A 26,190-nucleotide genomic window follows, 5' to 3' on the forward strand; every position below is an offset into this window, starting at 1 on the left:
TAGCTGTGAAGTGGATAATTGCTGTGTTTCTTTAAAAGCATCTGCTGGGGGCCCCGGTGAAAATAAAATCGTGAACGTTTCGGTGCTGGTTTAATATTCATTAAGAAAGCAATTAGCAGATTGCTAAGAGTAAAATCTTTCTGCCACTGGTATTAGCAGAACACCCATACGTTCCTGTGTTGTCTGACAACTAATGAAAAGTAGCAGCGTAGCTTACTTAACTTCATTTTTACAGTTGCATGGAAGTAGTCTAGGTATTTTATTTTATTATATATATATATATATATATATATATATATATATATATATATATATATATATATATATATATATATATATATATATATAATTTTTTTATTTTATTTTTTTAACTGGGATTCTCTCAAACTAGTGTAGCCAGCAATCATTGGTCAGTGTTGATGTGGGTTCTACTGGCACTACTTATAACTACTTATTATTTTTTATATACTATTATAGTAATATTAATAATGTTATATTTAGTTTTAAATATTGTTCCAGTGATTGTACATATTTTGATGATGCTTTAATTTATTTGTATTCCAGTTTTAATTGTAATACTTAAGTTGACTTTCATTATTTCATTCATTTTCTTTTCAACTTAGTCCCTTTATTAATCTGGGGTTGTCACAGCGGAATGAACCGCTAATTTATCCAGCATATGTTTTATAAATAATTATTAGTGTTTAGCAGGCCCGTGCAGAGACCGTCCAAAGGGCATGTGCAGGATACATTTTTGGAAGAGCGGGGGGAGGGGGGGGGGTATTGGTGCAGATCTGCAGAGTGGATGCGCGCGTACTGAAGAGCGGTGTTACGGAGGGCGGGACCGAAGGTGTGCCGTGTCCCGGGGGCACTTTTAATCATTTTGGAAGGGCACTTTTATCCAAGACTAAAAAGGGCATGTGCACTGCACAGGTTGAGCCCTATGTGTGCACGTGCCTGGTGTTTAGCACTGTATGTCTGAAATTTCATCCATAGTGGTCTTAAAAAGTCTTATTTTTAACTTGATGAAACTTGTAGAAACCCTGTATATTAGATGTTAGTATGAGTTTGTTAATCTTAAAGGGTACCAAAACACATTTTTTGTGCTGCTGACAGTCATATATGTCTCCCACGTTGCTAAAAAAACACCAATAGGACACACATATTTCACAAAAACAGTAAAAATTGGTTGTTTTTGCATTATTTCGAGCAAAATTCGTTCTTTCGGTTTGAAGCATGACGGTTAGGTCCTTGCGTGTATTCCAGCATGTAGACTGGCTGTTTTTACAATGTGAAGCGTTTGAGTGGAAGTGGAAGAACAAGAATTGTTTGGAAACACAGGTCATCAATGTTGGGTTTATATATGTGCTGCAACGAAAATTTTATTTTTGCTTCCCCGCTATGAGAGTGCAGCTGGACTCACATGTGAACTACAGTTCACGCAACATTTTTACCCGACAGCTTTTGGCATCTGGAAATTTTATGTATAATGGCAAAGTCATTATTATTATTATTATTATTGTTATTATTATTATTATTATTATTATTATTATTATTATTATTATTATTAGTTCCTATTATCAGCAGTACTCTTTCAGTTTTTTAAAGGCATACCTTGATTTCAAAATGATTTAGTTACTGATTTTACAGTACATTGATATCACTACAATATTATAGACTGAATGATCCACTGTAAATGCTGCTCTCTGAATGTAAATACCACAATCAAACTATTACTGTCGTGTAGAATTTTTGCCGCATTTTGTGACAGGATAGTCTATACCTTTAACTAAATTCAATTCAACTGCTATGTTTGTCACATACTGTACTTTAACTACATGTACAGTTGTTGTGATCATGACTGAATCAAATCACACATTCTACTTTAATAATTGTAAACATAGTTTGGAAAATTAATCTGGTAGGAAGAATGCTTATTGGCTTTCAGTAAAATTACGAGATGGAAAGGAAGCAGAACACAAAACAGCATTTTGGCTGTTAAACAACAAAGTGCTCAGTCTCTGATTTATGAGGAGCTGCTTTTAACCACTTTTACCATGCACTACGTGGATAAGCTTATTTTCTACAGTCTTACACAAGGCTTTCTTAAGGATCTTTATTTAAGGCACACAGCTGGGCTCTTTTCTTCTTCAAAATATAACTCTCTGAGAATAAAAGTATCAACCTCAGAAGATGAGCTTTATATACACAGCCGGGCACACGCTGCAGCTCGGAGCATTCTTTTGCCACAAAGAAAAAATGCGACTGAACTTAATTTGAGCTCACTGATAGATGTGAACGAGCTCTTCCCAACAGACACCTCTATGAGCAAGGCCTTTTAATCAATCTAGCAGACGCTTTTCAATGACAATTAAGGCACATATTCATTATTCTTCCAGAAGGTTTAATTAATTTCCTGTATACGTTAGCTTAAGGTCGTATTAGCACTAAATGCTGTGTTACACTGAATCGTAACATTAAACGGAACTTGGCTTACTTAGATAAGAGCCTACTTAAATGTGTGTTTAGTCTGTTTTGTTCACGTTATACAGAACATATTTTTCTATACAATGTTGAATATTACTCTGACATCTTTTGACTGGATACGAGTTTCCGCAGTCATGTAAACATTATTTTTTTTGGTACTCATCTATACTTATGTCCATCCATATATACTTATGTCCATCCATCCATCCAACCAACCATCCATCTATCCATCCATCCATCCATCCATCCATCCATCCATCCATCCATCCAACCATCTATACTTTTTTCCACCCAATTAGCTTTACATGTGGTGGCTATCTATCCATGGGTGGCTATCTATCCATCATTTTTTTTCTCTAACTCTATCCATACATACATACATGCATCCATCCATCCATCCATAAATCCATCCATTATCCACCCATTTAGCTATACCTATGCACACATTTATTTATATCCATCTATTTATTTTTCCACCCAATTAGCTATACCTGTCCACCTATCTATTCATCCATCTATTTTTTTTCAAAATCCCTCCATCCAACCATGCATTCATCCATACATGTATACATCCATTCATATATCCATTGATCCATTTATAGATCCATTCATTCATTTATTCATCCATCCATTCATCCATCTGTTCATTTGTCCACTTAATTAGCTATACCTAATTATATCTATCCATCTATATTTCTCGAATTTTTTCAATTTGTTATTGTTGTGTGATTGTGATTAATTGTGAGACCCCCTTGAATATGAGATCACAAGGGGTTAGTCCTAATAAATAAATAAATAAATAAGATCAGTTTTAGTCCATATGTCCATCCATAAAGCCAGCTGTCCATCAATCCAGCCATTTTTGTAATAATTTGTCAATCAAATTAATCCTAATGGATGAATGAATGAATAAATAAACAATACCAGCTTTGGTCCAAATGTCCATGCAACCATACAGCCTTTTGTCTATTCATTTGTCCATCCGTCCATCCATTCAGCCATTTGTCCATCCAATTAGGTATACATATAATTAACTACCTCTCTATCAGTCTTTTTTTCTCCATGTTCATCCATCTGTCTGTCCATCCATTCAGTTATTTACATGGCCACCAATCTATTAATCTATTTTCTTAAAAAAAAAAAACAGTTGCCCATCCATCCATCCATCCATCCATCCATCCATCCATCCATCCACCCATCCATCCAATTATTTACATGTCCATCTATCTATTCATGTATTTTCTCTTAATAAACCATCCATCCGTCTGTCCATCCATCCTACCTCTAAATCTATCTGTCCATTCATCCACACATAAATGTAATTTGTCCTTTTTAACCATCAATCTTGTGGGTCTATCATTGAGACATTCATAGTCTGTCAATACCAGCTTAACTTTTCATGTGCTTTCTATTTCACTTTCAGTTGCTATTCAATGCGAAATCAAGAAATGATTTGAAATTTTAAAAAAGCAACAGTTCAATTTTGAATGATGCACCACCCTTGAAAACGCATGCATTTACTGAGATGCAGCACATTACAGGAAATCAAATACCTGGCTCTGCTCACCTTTTCATCATTTTCGTATTCATAATAGCACACATACAGTACAGTTTTTCATTTAGATGCATAAAGAAATGGGTTCAGAGAGTTCTTGTCCCCTCCAGCTGTCCTCTGATGTGAAAAGAAAGCATAAACCTATTTTGATATGCCTCTCTCTATTCCTCCATCCTTTTGGAGAAGCTGGCCAAGGTGTTACTCCGAGCTGTCAGTGGTACATTGACTTTCCGTGGCATCCTGTCAGAAGGATGTGTGGTCAGAATCATCACTGATAATAGTTCATGCCCAGATCCACCTTTTATAGATTGTTAGCTGTTAATGTACAAGTATTTGCTTCTCACATGACTTGGCTTTAATAGAGGTATAATCTATATGCAAGCCATAGAAAAACCTACTGACATGCTTATGCAGGCAGAGGGAGCAGCATTATGTAGATTTGGTTAAAAGGTCACAAGAGAAAAGAAAAAGCTTTAGCAGAAGTGACTGGATGCCTGTTTTAGAATCAATCGCTGTGCTTTAATGCGCATGAGGTTTGGCAAGCAGAACTTCTCCTTGGGATGACCCAGTTTCCCAGAGTTTTACAGTAATTCACTCTTAAAGAGATAGCTCACTCCAAAACGAAAACTCGTATGACTTTCTCATCCTTATTGTGTTCCTGTGATCCTTTAGCTTCCACTGAACACGAAAAAAGAAAGATCTCAATGATTTACAAAATTGAATAGCAGCAAAAGTGCCCTATATAATTAGTGCAATAAAAAAAAGAACAAGTAATTTTCTGATGTTCTGGTGAAACTTATAGGTGCAAGTGAAAATGGAAAGGTTGACTTCTTAATTTTTTCTTTGTGTTTTATATTTGGTTGTGTTCAGTTAGGTATAGAGAAGGTTTTTTTTTCTTCTTTTTTTTCTTTTTTTTCTAAATGCTATTTTCAAAACAAACAAACTCTTCCTGGCCACTTTATTAGGTACACCTGTCCAACTACTCATTAACGCAAATTTCTAATCAACCAATCACATGGCAGCAAGTCAATGCATTTAGGTATGTAGACATGGTCAAGACCATCTTCTGCATTTAACCGAGCATCGGAATGGGGAAGAAAGGTGATTTAAATGACTTTGAACATGGTAAGGTTGTTGGTGCCAGATGTGCTAGTCTAAGTATTTCAGAAACTGCTGATCAACTGGGATTTTCATGCACAACCATCTCAAGAGTTTACAGAGAATGGTCAGAAAAAGAGAACATATCCAGTAGGGCAGTTATGTAGGTGCAAGTGCCTTGTTGAAGTCAAAGAAGAATGACAAGACTGGTTTGAACTAATAGAAAGGCAACAGTAACTCAAATAACCACTCGTTAGAACTGAGGTATGCAGAAGAGCCTCTCTGAATGCACAACATGTCAAACCTTGAGGCTGATGGGCTACAGCAGCAGAAGACCAAACCAGGTGCCACTGCTGTCAGTTAAAAACAGGAAACTGAGGCTACACTTCCCAAAGGCTTACCAAAATTGGACAATGGAAGAATGGAAATGCCTGGTCTGGAGTCTCGATTTCTGCTGCAACATTCGGATGGTAAGGTCAGAATTTGACATCAACAACATGAAAGCATGAAACCATCCTGCCTTGTATCAACAGCTCAGGCTGGTGGTGGTGGGAGACACTTTGGGACCATTATTACTAATTGAGCAACGTGTCATAGCCACAGCCTACCTGAATATTTTTACTGACCATGTCTTACCCACTCTTCTGATGGCTACTTTCAGCAGGATAACATGGCATGTCATAAAGTGCAAATCATATTAAACTGGTTTCTTGAACATGACTATGAGTTCACTGTACTCAAATGGCCTCCATAGTCACCAGATTCCAATCCAATAGAGCACCTTTTGGATGTGGTGGAACGAAAAATAGACAAATCTGCAGCTACTGCGTGATGCTATCATGTTAATATGGACCAAAATCTCTGAGGAATATTTCCAGTACCTTGTTGAATCTATGCCACAATGGATTATGGCAGGTCTGAATGCAAAAGGGGGTTCAACCCAAGACTAGTAAGATTTTTATTTATTTTTTTTTATAAAGTGGCCAGTGAGTGCAGCATTAACCCTTTTTTAGTGACTAGATTTTAGGGTTGTCACAATACAATTCGGTATTGAAATGTAAAAAATGTCCATCTCCTGCGAACACTCTAGTGTCCCTGTATCTGTGGTTATGCTCAGTAAACAATGGTTAGTGGAGGTGAACTGATGACCCTCACATCCAAACACAGTCATCTCTGTTGAGCAATGCACACAATAGCAAATCAGCTGTGTTTAAGAATGTGCTAAAAGCACTCAAATGTTAATGTGAAAAGGTCATTTTTAAAATGTCAGTACTGATTAGAACCGAATTCCAGTATTGTGACAACTCTACCATGTTTGGATGATGTTTTGAAACTTTCAGCACATTTTTTACTTTGAAAGTGTCTTCAAACATACAGAAAGCATTGTAGTGCCATGCTGGGCATATGTTGGATGTGTGTGATATATTCAAACAAACTCTAGTCTTTTGATGTTATATGTCAGCCCTGTATAACAACAAATTTAAATTGCCATCTTCCTTCACTACAACCTCTGATCAAATAAAACAAAGCAGCTTGATCGTTGTGCCAAGTTCCTTCATTTGTGATGCACTAAAAGGTTGAGAATTTAAATAAATAATGACATAAAGTTTATTTTTATATATATACTATGCATAGATGAATCTCTTTTCAAAGAATAGCTCACTTTTTATTGTTAATTAATTTATTGTTTCTTTTAAAAAAATAATGTCTCTTGCCTTTTTTTCTTTAAAACCACATGTGCCAAAAATATTCCTGTATCCTTGACCCAACGGTACATCTACCAGCATGAATGATTCATACAGCCAAAGTAGCTTCAAGCATTCAGTTTCTTTCCTTCCAGGAAATGTGTTAGCTTTTATGGCCATGCATTTCACTGTAGCATTTTGCCCAAGGTTGTGAGATGGATGCTAATTCACGGCCAGCACCCAGACTAATTAAACACACCAAACAGCTGCGAATGAAGAGATATCACAATGGGTGTGGAATCTAAACATTAGCAAAGACAAATTAGCCTGGTTTGTTTCCACTTCTCCCAGTGCTTTCTCTCTTTCACGTCAAAAAGAATCAACTGTTTGTCTGACCATAAAGTCATCTCCTCTGATATATCTGTCTGCCTTCATAAATGGGATTTCTGAGGCTCAGAAGAACGCTGCGCACAAACACTTTGAATTTTGGATATCCCACTGCTTTAGAGACTGCTTTGGGAATACAAGGCCCATAAACAGTGCGACTTCTGACAGATGAAGGAAAGATTTTCTCTTTTATCGTGACAAAGGCATCCTGCGGTGCAGTACAGCTGAGGTTTCTGCAGTCATATTTTTTGTTATTCTGGAACCTAAAGCATACGGCAGGTCCATGGAGATGAAGGCCATTGATTGTTCCATTAAACAATACAATAAATATACAGCAACAATATTTTGCATGAGCCCCAGCAATAAAATCATTATAGACCGGTACTTAACAATATGAAAAACGCATCACTGTAATAAATTTTAAAAGTAAATTTAAACAAAAAAAAAAAGTTTTTAAACCAATTTATTGAGAGGTTGGTCATCTTAGATCTTTAGAAATAGAAAGGTAATACATTTAACTTGTTAGCCAGCACTCGCTTTTGGGGAGTCACTTTAAATAGTAAGAGTTCTTGACTCCAGTAAGCTACAAACACAAATTAGGTGTCATTGGAAAGAAGACACTTTGGGTTTTAGTGTGGTCCAATTTCATGTTTAAAAAAATTTAAAAAGTTATATTAGTTCCAGATTTGGCTTTAGTATTTACTAATCTAAAGGATGTACAAACATAGGTTATATCACATCCTATAGAATCTATAATTGGAAGAGAGATCTGTAAGGAATGCTCATTTATGCTGGACACTGTATATCACTGGATATGCAATTGCACCACACAAACCCTGCTACAACAGGTTGCTATCTTGAACTTTTCAATTCTCATAGTAAGAAGTCATCTTACCTGTACACCAAGGTGTCATCTACTGAGCTGTTGTACTGAATCTGATACATCCTGATTCCAGGGAAGTGTTGTTGCGAAGGCCACCTGATGAGTGCAGAATTTGCACTAAGCTCAGCAAGTACCACTTTCCTTTCCTGAGACCTAGTCTCATTGCTGACGGATGAAGTCGACTTAGCAGAGGTTAATATATCAGATGGTCCTGGATCAGGTTCTCGGATCCGGTTTGTGCTGTTAGCTAAGTGTGGCAGAGGGCTGACTACCAGCTCCACTGTGCCTGTAGACTCCCCTGCGGCATTAGATGCGATGCAAGTGAAGATTCCTGTATCCTTTAGAGAAGTGATGTTGATCTCTAAACTCCCATTGCTAAAGCTTAAAGTACGAGAGGTGTTAGCAATCAGTCGGCCCTCAGGAGAGATCCAGTGAACATCCGGGTCTGGGTCCCCATTGGCCTTGCATTTCAGGCTAGTCGGTTGGCCCTCCATAGCAAAGGTTTTGGGAGATTTCCTTGTAATCACAGGAGGATCACAGATAAACTCCTCCTCTGGGATAGTCCAGAAGTACTTTGCTGTGAGATCAGGAGGGGATGCACAAGTTTCCAGGTCATCCTCTCGTGTTAATCTCCTTAGCCAGAGTAGCTCACAGTTACAATGTAAAGGGTTTCCACCAAAACTGAGGACGAGGGAAGAAAGGGGTGACCCCTTTGACTTGGCATAAACTGGTATCCTAAGGAACAATGGGTCTGGGGGGATTTTCTTCAGCTTGTTGGATGTCATATCCAATCGGGCTAGTTTGTGAAGATTCGAGAAAATTCCTAGAGGGACGTGCTCTATAAGGTTGTGGTCCATGTTGAGAGTGTTCACATTGGTAAGACGTCCTATAGTATCCCAAGGGATATCCACAAGATTATTGTATGAAAGATCCAAGTCCTCGAGAGTCCCCAAAAAGTCGTCAAATGCATGTGGGGAGATGTTGTGCAGTTGATTGTTGGCAAGGATAAGGTGCCGTAGGTTGGTGAGTCCTCTGAAGTGGTCATCCGTGATGACACTCAGCCGGTTGCTGTCCAGGTGGAGCGCGCGTAACCGCTTAAGATCAGCAAAAGTGTAAGGCATAATCTGGCTGATGGTATTGCGAGAGAGAGTCAAGTGCAGAAGACTGGTCATGTTTGCGAAATCCCTTCTTTTTACCGCTGTGATAAAGTTCTCAGTGAGACGCAGCTCCACTGTGCGGCGGTCGATGACTGTTGGCACAAAAAGCAAGCCGGTCTTGGCACATAGGATAGCTAGAGATGGCGACAGGTTCTGGCACATGCAACGCTTGGGGCACAGCTGCCCTGACGCAGACACAGCCAGTAACAGCAGGGAGAAGATCAGCCACTCCATCTCTCAGGGCAACTGCAAGATAAGCAAACACAGATGTAAACTTGAACATTCAAAGCCAATGGCATTATAAAATACACTGCCACTGTATTAGATAAACAGCCCTAAACAACAACATGATGTTGACAGTTGCCTAGAGTCAGTGGACTGCAGTTTGCAAAGTATTCTGTAAAGTCACTACTGGTCACCAGTTTTAACTTTCATAATCTGGCCTCTTGCTGATTTCAAGGCTCTTTTAATACCTTGAAAATCTGCCTAATGTTAAAGCGTACTTTGTATATATATATATATATATATATATATATATATATATATATATATATATATATATATATATATATATATATATATATRTGTATATATATATATATATATTATAACTTTGATTTTAAAGTATTTTACTACAATGTGTTTTGGCTGTGGCCAAATTGCCTGCAAACACGTTTAGTCTAGTCAAAGTCTTTCAAAACTTTCTTGAATGTTTCTCCACAGACTATGGGCAAAACAGAATACAATAGACATCAGAAACAATGCTACGTATGTGGATACCAACTGCATTTCCAAAATACTGTTTTAGAAGGTTATTTCTTTCACTGTGTATCAAAATGTACTAGAAACTGATGTCAAAAGTAAAAATCCTCGTGCCTAGGTAAAGGCAGAAAATGACTGTTCCTTGTTATGGCTACACAGTAATGTAGAATCAACTCATTATAAGGAAGATTGTGTGGGGATGATGTAAGGTGGCAGAAATATGTAACCTCTTGAAACTGCATTAAATGTCCTAGTCCACACTGCAACAATACAAATACTGCATGTTTTCCCAAATTCAGTGCCAGCGCAAATATTAGAAGAAAAATAAGAGAGCTATACAATAATTGACACTTATTTAATAGCGTTTTCTCATTTTACAGATAGCATTCATTCTGTACTGTCTGTCCTTTATTAATACAGTAGGAATACGATTGAGATTAATCATAGTGTATTTTAAATGATACGGAAACCAATCTGTCCTGCTAAAACAAAGCTGTGGGAAAGTCTTTGTCTTGCTGAGATGCCTCTGACAAACTCTTTAAAAGATTGATAGCTGTTATTGTGTGGTTATGCTATGACACCGTAAAGCTGCCCCTATTGTTGACAGTATTTATGACATAATTTTTGCCGCAGCGGCTGTTGGGTTTACAGCATAATGGTCTGTATGAAATTCATTATAGGTTATTAAATGTTTCTTAATGTGTGATTTCAACATGAATTTTTGTATTATTCCTTTTTAACTCTGTTAGCAAATCAGAAAAATGTGATGAGGAGAAATCACTGTGCCTTTAAGACAGTAAATACATTAAAAACTAAATATTATGCACTAAATATACTAAAATATGCACCAAAATGATCATTCTGAGCTGAAACTAAAAATGAAAATTCTAGATGCAGTGGGCTGAAAATTGAAACCAAAAAAGGCTTTGTAATAATCATCTATTATTTTATTGAATAACATAAAAAGTAATTTTGTAAGACGTTTTAAATGTAATTCAGTAACTTAAATTCAAAACTTAAATAACTTAAACACTGATATAAAAAACACACACAAACCAATAAAAAAATTAAAATAAAATACATTTTGACAGTGAAGGAGTCGAGAGGCATTATTTTATTTATAAATGTCCTGTTGTCATGTTATTTTTGAGCAGACTGCTTTTCTGGTGTGCATGTTCAGTACAGGCTTTACAAAGTGGAATATTGAGCTATTTGAACTTTGACGTGTGCAAGCTAGTTGATAGTTGATGGATGGTGGGCAATGGATCTCCCTTGAGGGGCACAAGCCATTGAAAGTAATAGGTTTCATAGCGTAATGCTTTTTGTGTTTGATTTGAAAGACACTTTAGACCACATCGTGACTATGGATGGAGGGAGAGTAAAAAACAATGTGATGAACACTGCTGTAGAGCAGTGCAATGTTGTATAGTATTTCTTTACTCCTTTGGTTCAAGTTTTGTATTTGATTCGATGGCTGAAAATGTGGTGCATCCCTACTAGAGGGGATCTACTTTAAATTATAATAATCAATACTGTTGATAGTTTTTTTATTTTTTTTATCATGATTAATTGTCTAAAACGGGTGTGATTATTTGCCCTAATTATTACACCTATTGTGAACTTAAGCATACACAGCTAATCCTGTTTAGCACATTTATTTTGTCATCATTAGTCACGTTCAAAAAAGTAAGCAATCAAACTAAACGTTTTCCGAAAACAAGATCAATTTAGGCTTTCCAATAGAGCACTTTAATATGTAACATTATCAGGGAGCTACAACTGCCAGGCACACAAGCACAATATGTAAATATTTCGAATGAAGAAATTCTGTGTGGAGTTCTCCCCGTGTTCCTGCGGGTGCCACAGTTTGCGGTGAATTGGGTAAAGTAAATGGTAACATTTTATTTTGATGGTCAATTTGAGTATTCATACACTGTCTGCTTAATATCTGTTGATACTGCTCCTTTAACAGACATTTAACAGACTATAAAAACTTGTAAATGTAAATGTCAACTGACACTAACCCTAACAGTCTACTTATAATCTACTGAGAATTAGTTGGCATGTAGATGCGATGAAACTTAAATTCAGCAGACGGACCATCAAAATAGTGTGAGAAACTAAATTGGCCATAGTGTGAGAGTGCATGGGTGTTTCCCAGCACTGGGTTGCGGCGGAAAGGGCATCCACTGTGTAAAATATATTCTGAAATAGTTGGTGGTTCATTCCGCTGTGACAACCCCTAATAAATAAGGGACTAAGCTGAGGGAAAATGAATGAATTGGCAGTTTCATCTGGGAAAGCTTCTAAAGTGATTGTAAACAAAAACAAATACAGTAATAAACAGTTGTGAATGAACTTAAAAAGAAGGGAAAAAAAGAAAATATAGTTTTACACCTGAAAGCAACCCTAAATACTCTTTAAAGCAGTAGCCGATCCTTCTCCTGAAATGTTCTCATCTGTTGGAAGCTTCCGTTTAAAGCAGAACTGGTGGATAAAACTAGCTGAAGCAGAAGAGAGTGACACTCTTCCACTTGAGTCTGCCGCTGGTGAGAGGCTGTAAGTGATTTCCAGAGTCTATCTAGCGTTTCGTGCCTCACGACTGACAGAAGTCTAGTGCAAGCAGCTCTGATGCGGTGGAGATGGATTACTAACACCCATGTCTGCTTTCTATGAGAGAGCCCACGGGCCCTGCGAGCTGAAAGTGTGCTGAATCCAAACTTCCCTTTTTTTTGCCAGAAGGAATGGAGAAAACATACTCAGAAACTGCAATTTTTTTCTTGTTTAACATTCTAGAACGAAAACAAAAATGCTGTTATTTATTCTATACAAACGTATAAAAGTATACATAAAAAAATGTCACGTTTATTTTTTGATTACAGCAGTACAAGAACAGATCATTTCATTTGAATGGACATGTATGGCTAACAAAAGCTATACAGAAACAATAATAATAATAATAGTAATAATAATAATAATAATAATAATAATAATAATAGTAATAATGATGATAATAATAATAATAATAATAATAATAATAATAATAATAATAATAATAATAATAATGATAATACATAAAGAACCACTTAGCAACGCATTAGCAACCACGTAGCAACCAAATAAACCACCCCAACAACCATGAAACAACAATAACAAGCCACATCTCAGCATAGCTCTATAGAAAGATGGGTTCTTTTAATTTTTTTGAGGCTGTTAAAATCTCTTTTGTCAATTAAACTGCCACAGCCTAACAACCATTGCAATTTCCCTAGCAACTACATAAACACATGTTTGGCTATTCTTAGCACTGCATTGCTTTTGGGCAGTAGGGTAATGCATTGTACTCCAGCAAATTGCCACGGCAAACCCCACTCACATTAATTTTTTTTTTTTTTTCAGGATATGTACTAATCCGTTTTTTTTTTTTTTTTTTTTTTTTTAACTATAGTACATGAACAGATACTTTGTATGACTAAAAAAGCCACCGAAATAATAATAATAATAATATTATTATTATCAATAATATTAATGGTGCAGTAGGGAGTGCTGTTACCTCACAGCTAGAAGGTCGCTGATTCGAGCCACGGCTGGGTCAGTTGCTGTTTCTGTGTGGAGTTTGCATGTTCTCTCTACATTCGTGTGGGTTTCCTCCGGGTGCTCCGGTTTCTCCCACAGTCCAAAGAAATGTGGTACAGGTGAATTGGGTAGGCTAAACTGTCGGTAGTTTATGAGTGTGAATGAGTGTGTGTGGATGTTTCCTAGAGATGGGTTGTGACTGGAAGGGCATCTGCTGCGTAAAAATGTGCAGGATAAGTTGGTGGTTCATTCCGCTGTGGTGACCCCAGATTAATAAAGGGACTAAGCCGAAAAAAAAAAAAAAGAATGAATAAGCAATAATAGGATTTTTTAGCCAGGGGTTTGCGTAGAATATAAACGTTTGTGTTATAATGGGCAGAGAACATTCCAAATGTTAAATAAAAATAAAAAAAATGTTAAAGACCAATATTGATTTATATTTTATGCATAAAGATTCTTCTTCTTCTTCTTCTTCTCCTTCTTCTTCTTCTTCTTCTTCTTCTTCTTCTTCTTCTTCTTCTTCTTCTTCTTCTTCTCCTTTTTCTTCTTAATTAAATATTTATTCATTCATATTTTTTTTTTTTCGGCCTAATCCCTTTATTAGTCTGGGGTTGCCACAGCGGAATGAACTGCCTTATTATTATTATTTATTGTGATTGGACTTATCTTATATTTTCATATTAATACATAAGAATAAAGATATATAAACAATATAAGCAAAATTTTTGTAATTTAAAAAAAAAAAAAAAAAAAAAACTGCATACTGACCACTGGGAAAACTCCCGGTGATATGCTTATATGTGTATATCTCTGGCTCCAGATGGCTAGTCCTGCACTGCACCTTGGTCCCACACTCATTTCAAAGGAGCGTTACCCTGTACTAAAATGGCGGCTCTATTGATGCATTCCTTCAAATAGACAACAATAGCGTAGGTGGCATCTAATGTAATATTATCTATGGTTTTCACCATGCAATACAAAAACTTTGAAGCTCAATTGCTCAAAATCATTTAGAATGCAGATAGAACCTTATAACTCTAAGGCGACAACATATTTAATGACATGGACATGACCTAGGAATTACATTGTTGGCATTGTTTACATAGGAGACATGCCCTGTGTCCTCGTAATTTGTCTACACTTAGAATTTTTTTTTTTGACCATTTAACACTTTGAATCCAAAGCATCTGTATAATAGTTGTGACTTCTTTTGCTGCAGGGCATTGTTGTGTATCATCATGTGACTCGAAGGCTTTGTGCTTCAATCAATGTCATGCAGTGTAGAGCACTAGAATCAAGCAATCACAGTAATCATACACTGCCTCGCGATTGGAGACATGACCCGCAGGGCGCATGTCGTACTTGTCTGTCACTCACAGTGTGCAGCGAATTATGAACTGAACCAAAGATACAGAGCTTTTTTCATTAAAAACTGACAATGGATTTAATTTGGCACAATGGAGGCCCGGTCGGGTGTCATCAGAGATGGAGGCCCCTTTGGGACGAGCCAAATTGGTTTGGAGAAAAACATAAAAAAATACAAATAAAACTCAGAGATCAGTAAAGAGATACAAACCTGAGCATGTTATACACTCGCTTACTTCTTTCATTATTCTTGGGTAAACTGTCCTAAATTAGGCTTAACAGATAAGATTGATGTATTCTGATTGCATATACATTTGACATCCATTTGGGTTACATACTTTTAAAATAACTCAACCAGTAGACTTTATGTGATTGATATGTGTTAGCGAAACATAAATGAATCAAATAAGAACAAGATTTATAATATGATCAACAATTTAATGTGTTTATTAAATATTTCTTATTAAATAATTTATTGTGTGGAGTATGGAGCTCCGATTGAGTTTTCTTGCATGCCTGTGTTTGGCGCAACTTGATTGTCTTTCAGTCTGACATTACAATAACTAAGATCTTATAGTGTGACATCGGAGTCATGTTCATGCAGTCTGACATGCTACAATCATTTAGGATTATTAAAATGGCACAGTGTGAGCCTGGCTTTAGTTTACCCTTGTTATCTTGTTAGTCTTTATTTGTCTTTATTGTCTTTATTATTCAGTCCTTATTGTCTTCACCCCCTGGTCAGCTTGTTTAGTTAATTGTTTCCTCCTTTGTGTGTGTGTGTGTGTGTGTGTGTGTGTGTGTGTGTGTGTGTGTGTGTGTGTGTGTGTGTGTGTAAACACAGTGCATCCAGAAAGTATTCATAGTGCTTCACTTCTTCCACTTTTTTTTTAATGTTACAGCCTTAAAAGAGTTTTTGAAATTGTTGCAAATTTATTATAAATAATAATAGAAAAAAAACAGAAAAATCACATGTACATAAGTGTTTGCAGTCTTTGCTGTGAAGCTCTACGTTGAGCTCTGGTACATTCAGCTTGCACTGATCATTCTTGAGATGTTTCAGCAGCTTAATTAGAGTTCACCTGTGGTAAATTCATTTGATTGGACATGATTTGAAAAGGCTGTCTATATAAGGTCCCAGGGTTGACAGTGCATGTCAAAGCACAAACCAAGCATGACGACAAAGGAATTGTCTGTAGACCTCAGAGAAAGGATTATCTCGAGGCACAAGGCTGGGGAAGGTTACAGAAAAAAACAGAAAAAGAATTCCGCTGCTCTGAAAGTTCCAATGAGCACAGTGGCCTCCATCATCCTTAAGTAGAAGATGTTTGGAACCACTAGGACTCTTCCTAAAGCTGGCCAGCTATCTAAGCTGAGTGATCAGGGGTCTTATTCAGGGATGGTCACACTGTCTAAGCTACAGCGTTCTTCTGTGGAGAGAGGAGCATCTTACAGAAGGACTACCATCTATGCAGCAATCCACCAATCAGGCCTGGATGGTAGAGTGGTCAGACGGAAGCCACTGCCCACCTGGAATTTGCCAAAAGGCATTTAAAGGACTCTTAGACCATGAGAATACAAAATTCTCTGGTCTGATGAGACTAAAATTGAACTTGAATGCCAAGATTTTTTACCTTTGAAGAAAACCAGACACCGCTCATCTCCAGGCTAATACCACACCTACAGTGAAGCATGGTGATGGCAGCACCATGCTGTGGGGATGTTTTTCAGCAGCAGGAACTGGAAAACTAGTGAGGATAGAGGGAAAGATGAATGCAACAATGTACAGAGATATCCTGAATGAAAACCTGCTTCGGAGGGCTCTTGACTGCGATGACCTCAAACTGCGGTGACGTTTCATCTTCCAGCAGGACAATGACCCAAACCACACCGCAAAAATATCAATGGAGTTGCTTCACAACTATTCAGTGAATGTCCTTGAGTGGCACAGCTGGAGCCCAGACTTAAATCCTATTGAACATCTCTGGAGAGATCTGAAAATTGCTGTACACCCTTGCTTCCCAACCAACCTGATAGAGCTTGAGAGGTACCGCAAAGAGGAATGGGCAAAAAATTCCAAGGATAGGTGTACCAAGCTTGTGACATTACATTCAAAAAGACTTAAGGCTGTAATTGCTGCCAAAAGGTGCATCAACAAAACATTGAGCTAAGGCTGTGAATACTTCTGTACATGTGATTTCTCAGGTTTTTAATATTTAATAAATTTGCAACAATTTCAAAAACTCTTTTTTTTAAATTATCATTATGGGGTATTATGTGTAGAATTTTGAGTACATAAATGAGTTTACAAACTCTAAATGATTTGTATAAATGTAAATAAATAAATGTGAATTGTGAACTGCACTAAAGATACAACAGTACAAAGATTTTCAATTAAAAATGACAATGGATTTAATTTGGCACAGTGTAGGCAGTCGGGTGAGACCTTTTTCACTGAAAAAAAAAAATAATTAATACATAAAATGAAAAACAACAGTGGTTGCCTAAAACAATTTTAAACGTGGTTAGCTTATTTTCACACAAATAAAAATATTAGTACATATAAAAAAACTTATATGTTGATAATAAATTTGGCTCATTTAGTCAGTTAAAATCAAAATATGATCTTCAATCCTTGAGTTTTTCAGATATTTACAAATAAGGGATTTTACTAGTAAAAATTTTCCTGGTTTTGAAAATATATCCATACACCAGACAATTCAGAATATAATAAAACACAACCCAATAGGAAAAGGTACTGTCTCTTTTTTCTATAACTTATTATTAGATGAGGTTTATTCAAACACTGACAAAATTGGGAAAGAGTGGGAGAAAGAGCTAAATACAGAGATATCAGATGAGTTATGGGAATATTATCTTTCCAAAATTCATGATTGTTCTATCAACGCGAGACACAGACTGATTCAATTTAAAGTTGTCCACAGACTTCATTATTGATTGATTATCAACAATAAAAATAATATACATATAAAAAAATAAAATAACAAACATGGTTAGCTTATTTGAAGATTAATTACCATAAAAATGCTTTAATGACTTCATTTTTTTTTTTAGGGTTAGGGCGAGACAACAGTTTTGGATATGAATATAAAAAATCTCAGAGCCCAACAGAGACACATCCTTTATTTCACTCTGGATATCAGCTCTCCTGCAATCATTCACCTCGGGTACAATTACGCCCATTAGTTCATGTTGCTATGACTATCCAAAACAGAGAGTGCATTAATCACATCCCATTATCAGGCATTTTATCTTAACAGTGGGCCTGTGGTTTGCTTCTCCGCATTGAACAATGATCTGAATTATATCAACACAATGGCGATCCACAAAAACAGCCACTTTTTGGAGCCCAAACAGATGCTTTGAGTGCATAATGCATTCAAATAACAGCAGCTCGCCAGGCATTTCCACACTTTCCAAGTTTTCTGAATTTATCACAATAACACTGGTTGCGTCAGGCCTCATTTACTGCAGCTGTTGCCATTTTTTGCATACTTTTGCACACACACACACACACACACACACACATAGACTTTAAAGTATGTAAAAAGGTATATATTTTAGTTGTGGCTGTCCATGCTACATTAACTAAATAACAATTCACTTTAACAAAACAATATTCATTTTACAAATGTGATAAAAATTAGAAAGCAGCATGCAGCACAAAGACAGATTGCAACTTAAATTTAGGATTGCAGTGTCAAGGTACTTTTTTGGGATTGGAACATTATGCAGCTAAGCGAGGACAGACAAGGATCACAGCGTTATGTTAAAAATGAAGAGGGGCAAACGCTCCAAAAATAGTGAGTATAATGGTTCAGCGATATACAGAGAGTGAAAGAAAGACGGGATATTGGGATTGAAGTGCAAGTGCATTGGAAGTAAATGAAGAGACGAGTAAAAAAATGTATACGTAGCTTATTAAATAAGCGTACAAACTGGTGTTTTACTCCTGTAAGGATCATTTCAAAAATGTAGTGTCTCCAATTTAGACACTACACATGAAACATAAATACAATCAGGGCTTGACATTTACACCCTCCAACCGGCCAAATGTGTGTAGATTTTGTGTAGGGTTAGACAGGCACCGCCACTAGCCACTTTAGCTGGTTGAAAAAATAAATAATAATAAATTATAGTTTTCTTAAAATCAGGGTTCAACAATAAATATGGCCCAATATGCGTGTACATGCGATCGTTTAAAACGCGTGCACACTCCCATTTCCTTGCGTGAAACAACCTAGAAACACAACTGGCGTGATTGGTTCCCTTAAAAATAGACTAGAATTGTTAGCCCCCTTTTGATTTTTTTTCTTTTTTAAATATTTCCCAAATGGTGTTTAACAGCGCAAGGGAATTTTCACAGTATGTCTGATAATATTTTTTTATTCTGCAAAAAATCTTATTTGTTTTATTTTGGCTAAAATAAAAGCAGTTTTTTAATTTTTTAAAACCCCTTTAAAGCCCCTTTAAGCTAAATCTTTTTTTCAATAGTCTACAGAACAATTAATCGTTATACGATGACTTGCCTAATTACCCTAACCTGCCTAGTTCACCTTATTAACCAAGTTAAGCCTTTGAATGTCACTTTAAGCTGTATAGAACTGTCTTGAAAAATATCAAGTAAAATATTATTTACTCTCATCATGGCAAATATAAAATAAATCAATTATTAGAAATAGTTTTTTTTAAAAACTATTATGCTTAGAAATGTGCTGAAACAATCTTCCCTCCATTAAACAGAAATTGGGTAAAAAATAAAAAGGGGCACTCATAATTCAGGGGGGCTAATAATTATGTCTTCAACTGTATGTATATATGTATATATATATATATATATATATATATATATATATATATATATATATATATATATATATATATATATATATATATATATATATATATATAAAATATTTGCTCATACATAGCATTTATTGATTTCAAATTAGTAGCATAAGCTTGGTGCTTCAAGGTTTATACACATATTTTATTATGAGCCAAAACAAATCAGCTGACTGAACCGAGCAGATTTATTTTCTTTTATTCCTAATCATGATTTAAGCACATCTTGATGTTTTTAACCAGTTATTTTCTATGGAACATCCTAAAATGCGTGTAAAATTGGGTGGATGGGAACAAAACTAATGATAGGCCACAGAAACATTATTCTTTGAGCCAAAACAGATGTTCTGAGAACATAATGCATTCAGAAAACAGCAGTTTACCATTTCCACTGTTTCCGAGTCCACAGAATTTATCAAAGCCCCACTAGCTGCTGTAGGCCTCATTTACTGCAGATGCTCACTATAGCTGTAGTTTTCTGATTCACAACCTGAAGGATCTGGAGATAATGTCAGAATCCTGATGTCCTGATTTCCCGTCACTGAAGCATGTGCGTGTGTGATTTGCAGACTTGTTTCCAGTGTGATAACATTTGTTTTAGTGGTCTATGAAGTTCCAGAGGCTTTTATTAATGAGAGTAAATGAGCCAATATCAGTTAACCTGTCTGATTCACCAGGCCAGTTCTAGAGTAAGGTTTTTCATTTGTTTTGCTTGTGGTGATCGATAGAAGGAGCTCTGTATTGAGCTGAAGGTGTAAACATTTATTTCATAGCACTTGTAGCACAGGTTGAAAATGGTTTAAAAAATGTTAACAATTTCATATTTATGCACATATGATACTAAACATTAAAATATAATATTAAATAAATAGGGTTTTATAAAGAAGAAGAAAACAGTATATGTAACTCAATTTTTGCTTTAAAGATTTGTATCCTGTCATATGGTCTAGAATGAGAATTTCTTCAAATAATCACATAAACAAATACAAAAAGAAAAAAAGAAATAAGAAAGAAGCTACAGTGATATTTCCCTTTAACATACGCTTGCATAAATTAAAACCTATATACATAAAAAATAACAATGCAGATATGTCCCTACTAAATGAATCTACAAACAAACTAATCAAATTAATAAATTGAATAATTAAATAAATATTTAATTACTTAAAACATATGATGGCAATCCTTTGCTAAGGATAACAAACAAAACCAAGTAAAATATTAATTTCCTAAATAACTGAACAAATCAATGAATGAACGAATAAATAAACATAATGATTACAATACTTAAAAAAGTAAATTGTTTATTTTATGATTTACTGGATGTTTGAGTGAACAGATGGATGTTTAAATAAATAATTAATATTAATAGATGATGAATCATTAAATAATACTGCACCAATGCACCCCAGTGAACCCAGAAGTGTGTGTCTGACGGTTTTTGTGCAATTGAAGTGAGGGCACAAAGGCAGTGAGCTCAACTCCTCTTAATCAATCAATCAATCAATCAATCAATCAATCAATCAATCAATCAATCAATCAATCAATCAATCAATCAATCAATCAATCAATCAATCAATCAATCAATCAATCAATCAATCAATCAATCAATCAATCACACAATTAATCACAAGCAAGCTAACAAGAATATCTATAGTTAAATAATGATTAGTTATTTAAAACTTGTTTCTCGGCTGGCTTGAGTTGGCATTTCTATGTGGAGTTTGCATGTTCTCCCTGTGTTTGCATGGGTTTCCTCTAGGTGCTCCGGTTTCTTCTACAAGTCCAAAGACATATAGGTATAGGTGAATTGGGTAAGCTAAATTGTCCGTAGTGTATGTGTGTAAATGAGTGTGTATGGATGTTTGCCAGTGATGGGTTGCAGCTGGAAGGCATCCGCTGAGTAAAACATAAGCTGGATAAGTTGGCAGTTCATTCCGCTGTGGTGACCCCAGATTAATAAAGGGACTACGCCGAAAGGAAAATTAATGAATGAATGATACTCTATCCAATAAATAATTTATTTCCTAATTAGTTGAACAAACAAAAAGAACTATCCTTTACAATGCAAATCATCGATCTCCTAGTTAATGAATCAATTAATTAATACATTCATAATATAAACAAACAACATGGTTTATTTCATAACTGAATGAACGAGTGAATGAACAAATGATTAAAGAAACAAGCAAAGAACAATACTTTATAAAGTAAAAAAAAAAATAAGTATATATATATATATATATATATATATATATATATATATATATATATATATATGTAAATAAATAAATAAATAAAAATAAATAAATAAATATCCCCAACCCAGAATGAGTGAGCAAAGTAATAAATGAACGCATAAACAAGCGCACAATGAGAACAATCCTTTCAATGCAAATTGTTTATCCCATAATTAATTAACTGAGTAAATGAATGAAAGAGTGAAAACTTTAAAAAAGCAATCAGAAAACAAGCAGATAACATTATTTTAATAAGTAAATCATACATTCGGTAAATGAATGGATGGATCAAAGTGAATGAGAAAATTAAATAATTAATGAATTAAATGATTAATAAACTCAAAAGAATACTTATTCAATAGGATTTTTTTATTTCATTAATTAACTCACTTTATGAATGCGTTAGTAAACAAACATATATAAAAATGAATGAATGAATGAATGAATGAATGAATGAATGAATGAATGAATGAATGAATGAACGAATGAACAAACATGGAATCCATCCATTCATTTATCCATCCGTCAACAAACTGCAGTGGCAATAAAACTAATTTGAGCAAACACATAAATGAATACATATTGATAGATCAATGTGCAGTTGTTTATGTGCCTACATTGACTGCCTAATATTAATATTTTCTGTGAATACATATTTGATAGTCTGTTAATTTATATGAAAAAAAAAATATATATATACATACATATACACATTCATAAATCTATTCAAATGCTGACTGAAGAAGTAATTCTTGGGTTATTACACATTTTACAAGTCCTGCACTGCGGGAGACTGCTGTCACACTAAACTGTTCTGACATGTTGCTGCCAACACTTATAGTTTCATATGCTAATGTCCACACACATAAGTCTAGCTTTACCCTACATTATGCTTATTAGTGCTGAAAATCTCTATACTTTTGGTAAAGGTCACACTGCAGGATGCTGAATAAATGAACATGGGAGCAGGTGCACATAAACATTGCACATTTAAATGATTGTAGGAGGTAAAACTTGAGCTCCTTTTTAAATCGAAGCATCTTTACTTCCTGTTGGGATCCTGATTAGCTAAATTATGCTAAGAGAGCTGATAGATTGCCTGATTAAAAAATGTTGTTTTTCATTTTATATCCATCAGTACCTAGTAAAATGTTTTATGTCTAAGGTTAAAACATCATTTTCTGTGCTATGTTAAGCTTTTGATATCACATTAAGCTAAATGAAAATGGCCAATATTTATTTTGTAGAAACCAAAAACAAATATATTAATATAAATATATTATAATACATTAATAATGTAACAGGTGTGGGACAATGAAACTTAAATGCCTGATTTTAGACCACACTAATTAGTTTACTTTTTTGATAGAGCACTTGTACTTTTACTTAAGTCTGGGTCTCTAGTACTTTATACATCTCTGCTAATTAGATTTGTTTTCATTTCATATATGGATATCTATGGTTGTTACCAACATCTGGTGAACATTTAGGGCCCTATCATACATCCGGCGCAATGTGGTGCAAGGCGCAACACAATTGTTATTTGCTACTTTCAGCTCAGCGCAAGGGTCATTTTGAGGCATTGCGCCACACTGTTTAAATAGTAAATGCATTTGCGCTCATATGTGTGCCAATAGACGTTCTGGTTTAAAAAAGCAGGCGTGTTTTGGTGCGTTGTTATTTTGAGAAACTGTAAATAGTCTGTTCTTTAGACCAGAACAAAGTCGGTCTCGGCTTACACACTACACACAAGCTGTAGAGCAATACGCAAATATCTTTACATATGAAAAATATATAATATATTAATGATATATATAATATATATATATAATAAGGATATACATAGGACATAAATATAAATTATTAAAATGTTACAAAACATATTAATTTCTAGCCTCCATGAATTTAAAAACTGCTTTTCTGGGGGCTTTTTCAGTTCATTCAATTTGCTTTTGTATAATGTTATTATTATTAGCAGTATTATTTATTATATCCATATTTATATTTGTTTTATTTTAAAGGTTTAAAACAAGCTTAGATTTGTCCACCTGTCAGGTTTTAGACCATTTGGGGCATAGCAGGTGATTTGGAAATAACTCAGTATTTTGACCACACTTCAATGTTATTGTTCATTTATTCGTTTGCTGGAAATAAGAACTGAATTTAGAAATAGTTTTGAAACAAATCTTTGTGCTTAACCAACAAAATTAATTATTTCTAGGTTAATTGATGTCTGTGCGTAAAGGTTTCCCTATCCACTAGAGGAAAAGTGAAAGTGAACTTACTTTACGTCTTGTAAATAGCGAATGCGCTTATGTCGCGACGCAGCTGGCTCTTAAAGGTAATGGGAAATGAGACTCTGATTGGTTTATTCTCAAAACACACCTATAACTCATTAAGAAAATAAACTCAACCCTTTTAGACCATGCGCCATGGCGCAAAGCAGATTTTCCCATCCTTTTATTAGAAAATATGGATTATGACACGCCCTGAATGCGTTTGCGGAAAGCGCATGGACCGTCAAAATAGAGCCCAAAAAGTCAACAGCATTCTTAGAAATATGTTTTCTCAAAACAAAGGTGTGTTGAATATTTATTTCCCCACTGTATATTCAGTCAGTCAGTCAGTGTCACAATTCAGCCCTGCTTTGTGTTTCCCGTCACCGTTAATTAACTAGTTAATTGTGTCTTTCTCAATGGCCATTTAGTTCATTTGAATTTAGGAACAATAACTTTAAAAAAATATATATTTGTATTTATTTTCATGTATTCAGCTGAAAAGCAGCAGCGAGTAATTTAGTTAGCATTAGTTCTAGTAAGTAAAGTGCTAAATAAAAACATATACTATTTAAAACTATAGTTTTTATATACTATATCAAAGTATTTTCTTAGTAACTTGCTAAAATTAAAAAAGTTTTAAAATGTCTACTTACAAAGTTTTGTTGATAGCTCAGGCAAAGGCTTCAATTCTGTCCATTTCTAAATGTCAGTAAAGGTAACTTTAAAACTCCAAACCCAGCCATGAAAAGGTAAAGCTGGGTCAAACAAGCAAACAACGAAAAGTGGCAGCTTGGTTTGATGACCCAATGTGAATTACAGAGGGCAGTCTTAAAGAGCTCTTTATTACGCAAAGTGCGGCAGGAAGAGAAAACACACAAACAACAACACATACAGAAACGCGTAATTGGCCGTGACCTTTTGAGCAAGGCTCCTGCAGAACTGGGCAGCTCTTCAAAAGAGTGTTTTGATGGAGACAGGAAAAGCGGCACCATACTCTCAGAGACAGGCCTCTATTCAGCGCCACTGCATGCAGCTGTCCCTCTTGGCCACTTTCTTTGATGTGATAAGAAAAATTATTTAAAGATATATGCTGCCTTTTTGAAGATAGCTTTCTTTGCGGATTTGGAAATATTACCGTTGCTTTTCTCAGTGACTGTAAGATTGTGTAATAGTCTGGGTCTGATCATAGGCAGGGTCTATAAGGGGATGCAGGGAGTGCTCCTAGTGGCCAGAGTTGAGATGTTAGTATTGAAGTGGGAAAATCAAATGAAACTATAAATTAATAAATTAATACAGTAGCATTTGTAATCAATTTAATTAGTATTTCTCCACCAAAAAAGTATTGAGGATGAAGGAATGCTATATATATATAATATTGAGGATGATGTATAAACGTACATGTTTACTTTTATTTTTTTATTTTTTATTTTTTAGCATTTGTTAAAAAACCTACCAAAATACTATATTAATGGCAGCTTTTCTTTTTTTTCTTTTTTTTTTTTTTTTAGCAATTTAATAACTTACACAACACTGGTCATGACGCAAAAACTTAGTGGCCTCACAACCACACTGTTCACCCTGTTGAAAATGTTCACCCTGACTTGAGTTTTCAGAAAGTTTTGGTTACAATCAGCTGTAACTGCGTTTTTGTGTGGACAAATGGCCAAACTGATGAAAACACCTGTGTTGGTATGGATCCAGGCTGAGATCTTGTACACACAGAAACATGGTTAGCTGTATATTATGGAATTAGATTTGTGCCAAATTGAACGAACAAAACCAATCAGAAAAGATTGCAGGTAAACCTCCCGCCCATGGGAGATTTGTGCCAAACTGACAAATGTAAATTT

The 26,190-nt window shown here is 35.2% G+C and overlaps 1 protein-coding gene across 4 annotated transcripts in view; it reads right to left on the minus strand.

Annotated features, from left to right (window-relative positions):
- zgc:172282 overlaps positions 1–26,190 on the minus strand; it is a 265,284-nt gene that overhangs the window by 89,788 nt on the left and 149,306 nt on the right. For all 4 annotated transcript variants that reach the window (XM_021481316.3, NM_001113649.1, XM_073922616.1 and 1 more), the window contains 1 exon segment: positions 8,108–9,498. In XM_021481316.3, coding sequence (XP_021336991.2) covers positions 8,108–9,486 — 1,379 coding nt within the window. In that variant the 5' untranslated portion in view covers positions 9,487–9,498.

The sequence above is a fragment of the Danio rerio genome, chromosome 15 (genome assembly GCF_049306965.1).
Source record: "Danio rerio strain Tuebingen ecotype United States chromosome 15, GRCz12tu, whole genome shotgun sequence".
Taxonomy (NCBI): domain Eukaryota; kingdom Metazoa; phylum Chordata; class Actinopteri; order Cypriniformes; family Danionidae; genus Danio; species Danio rerio.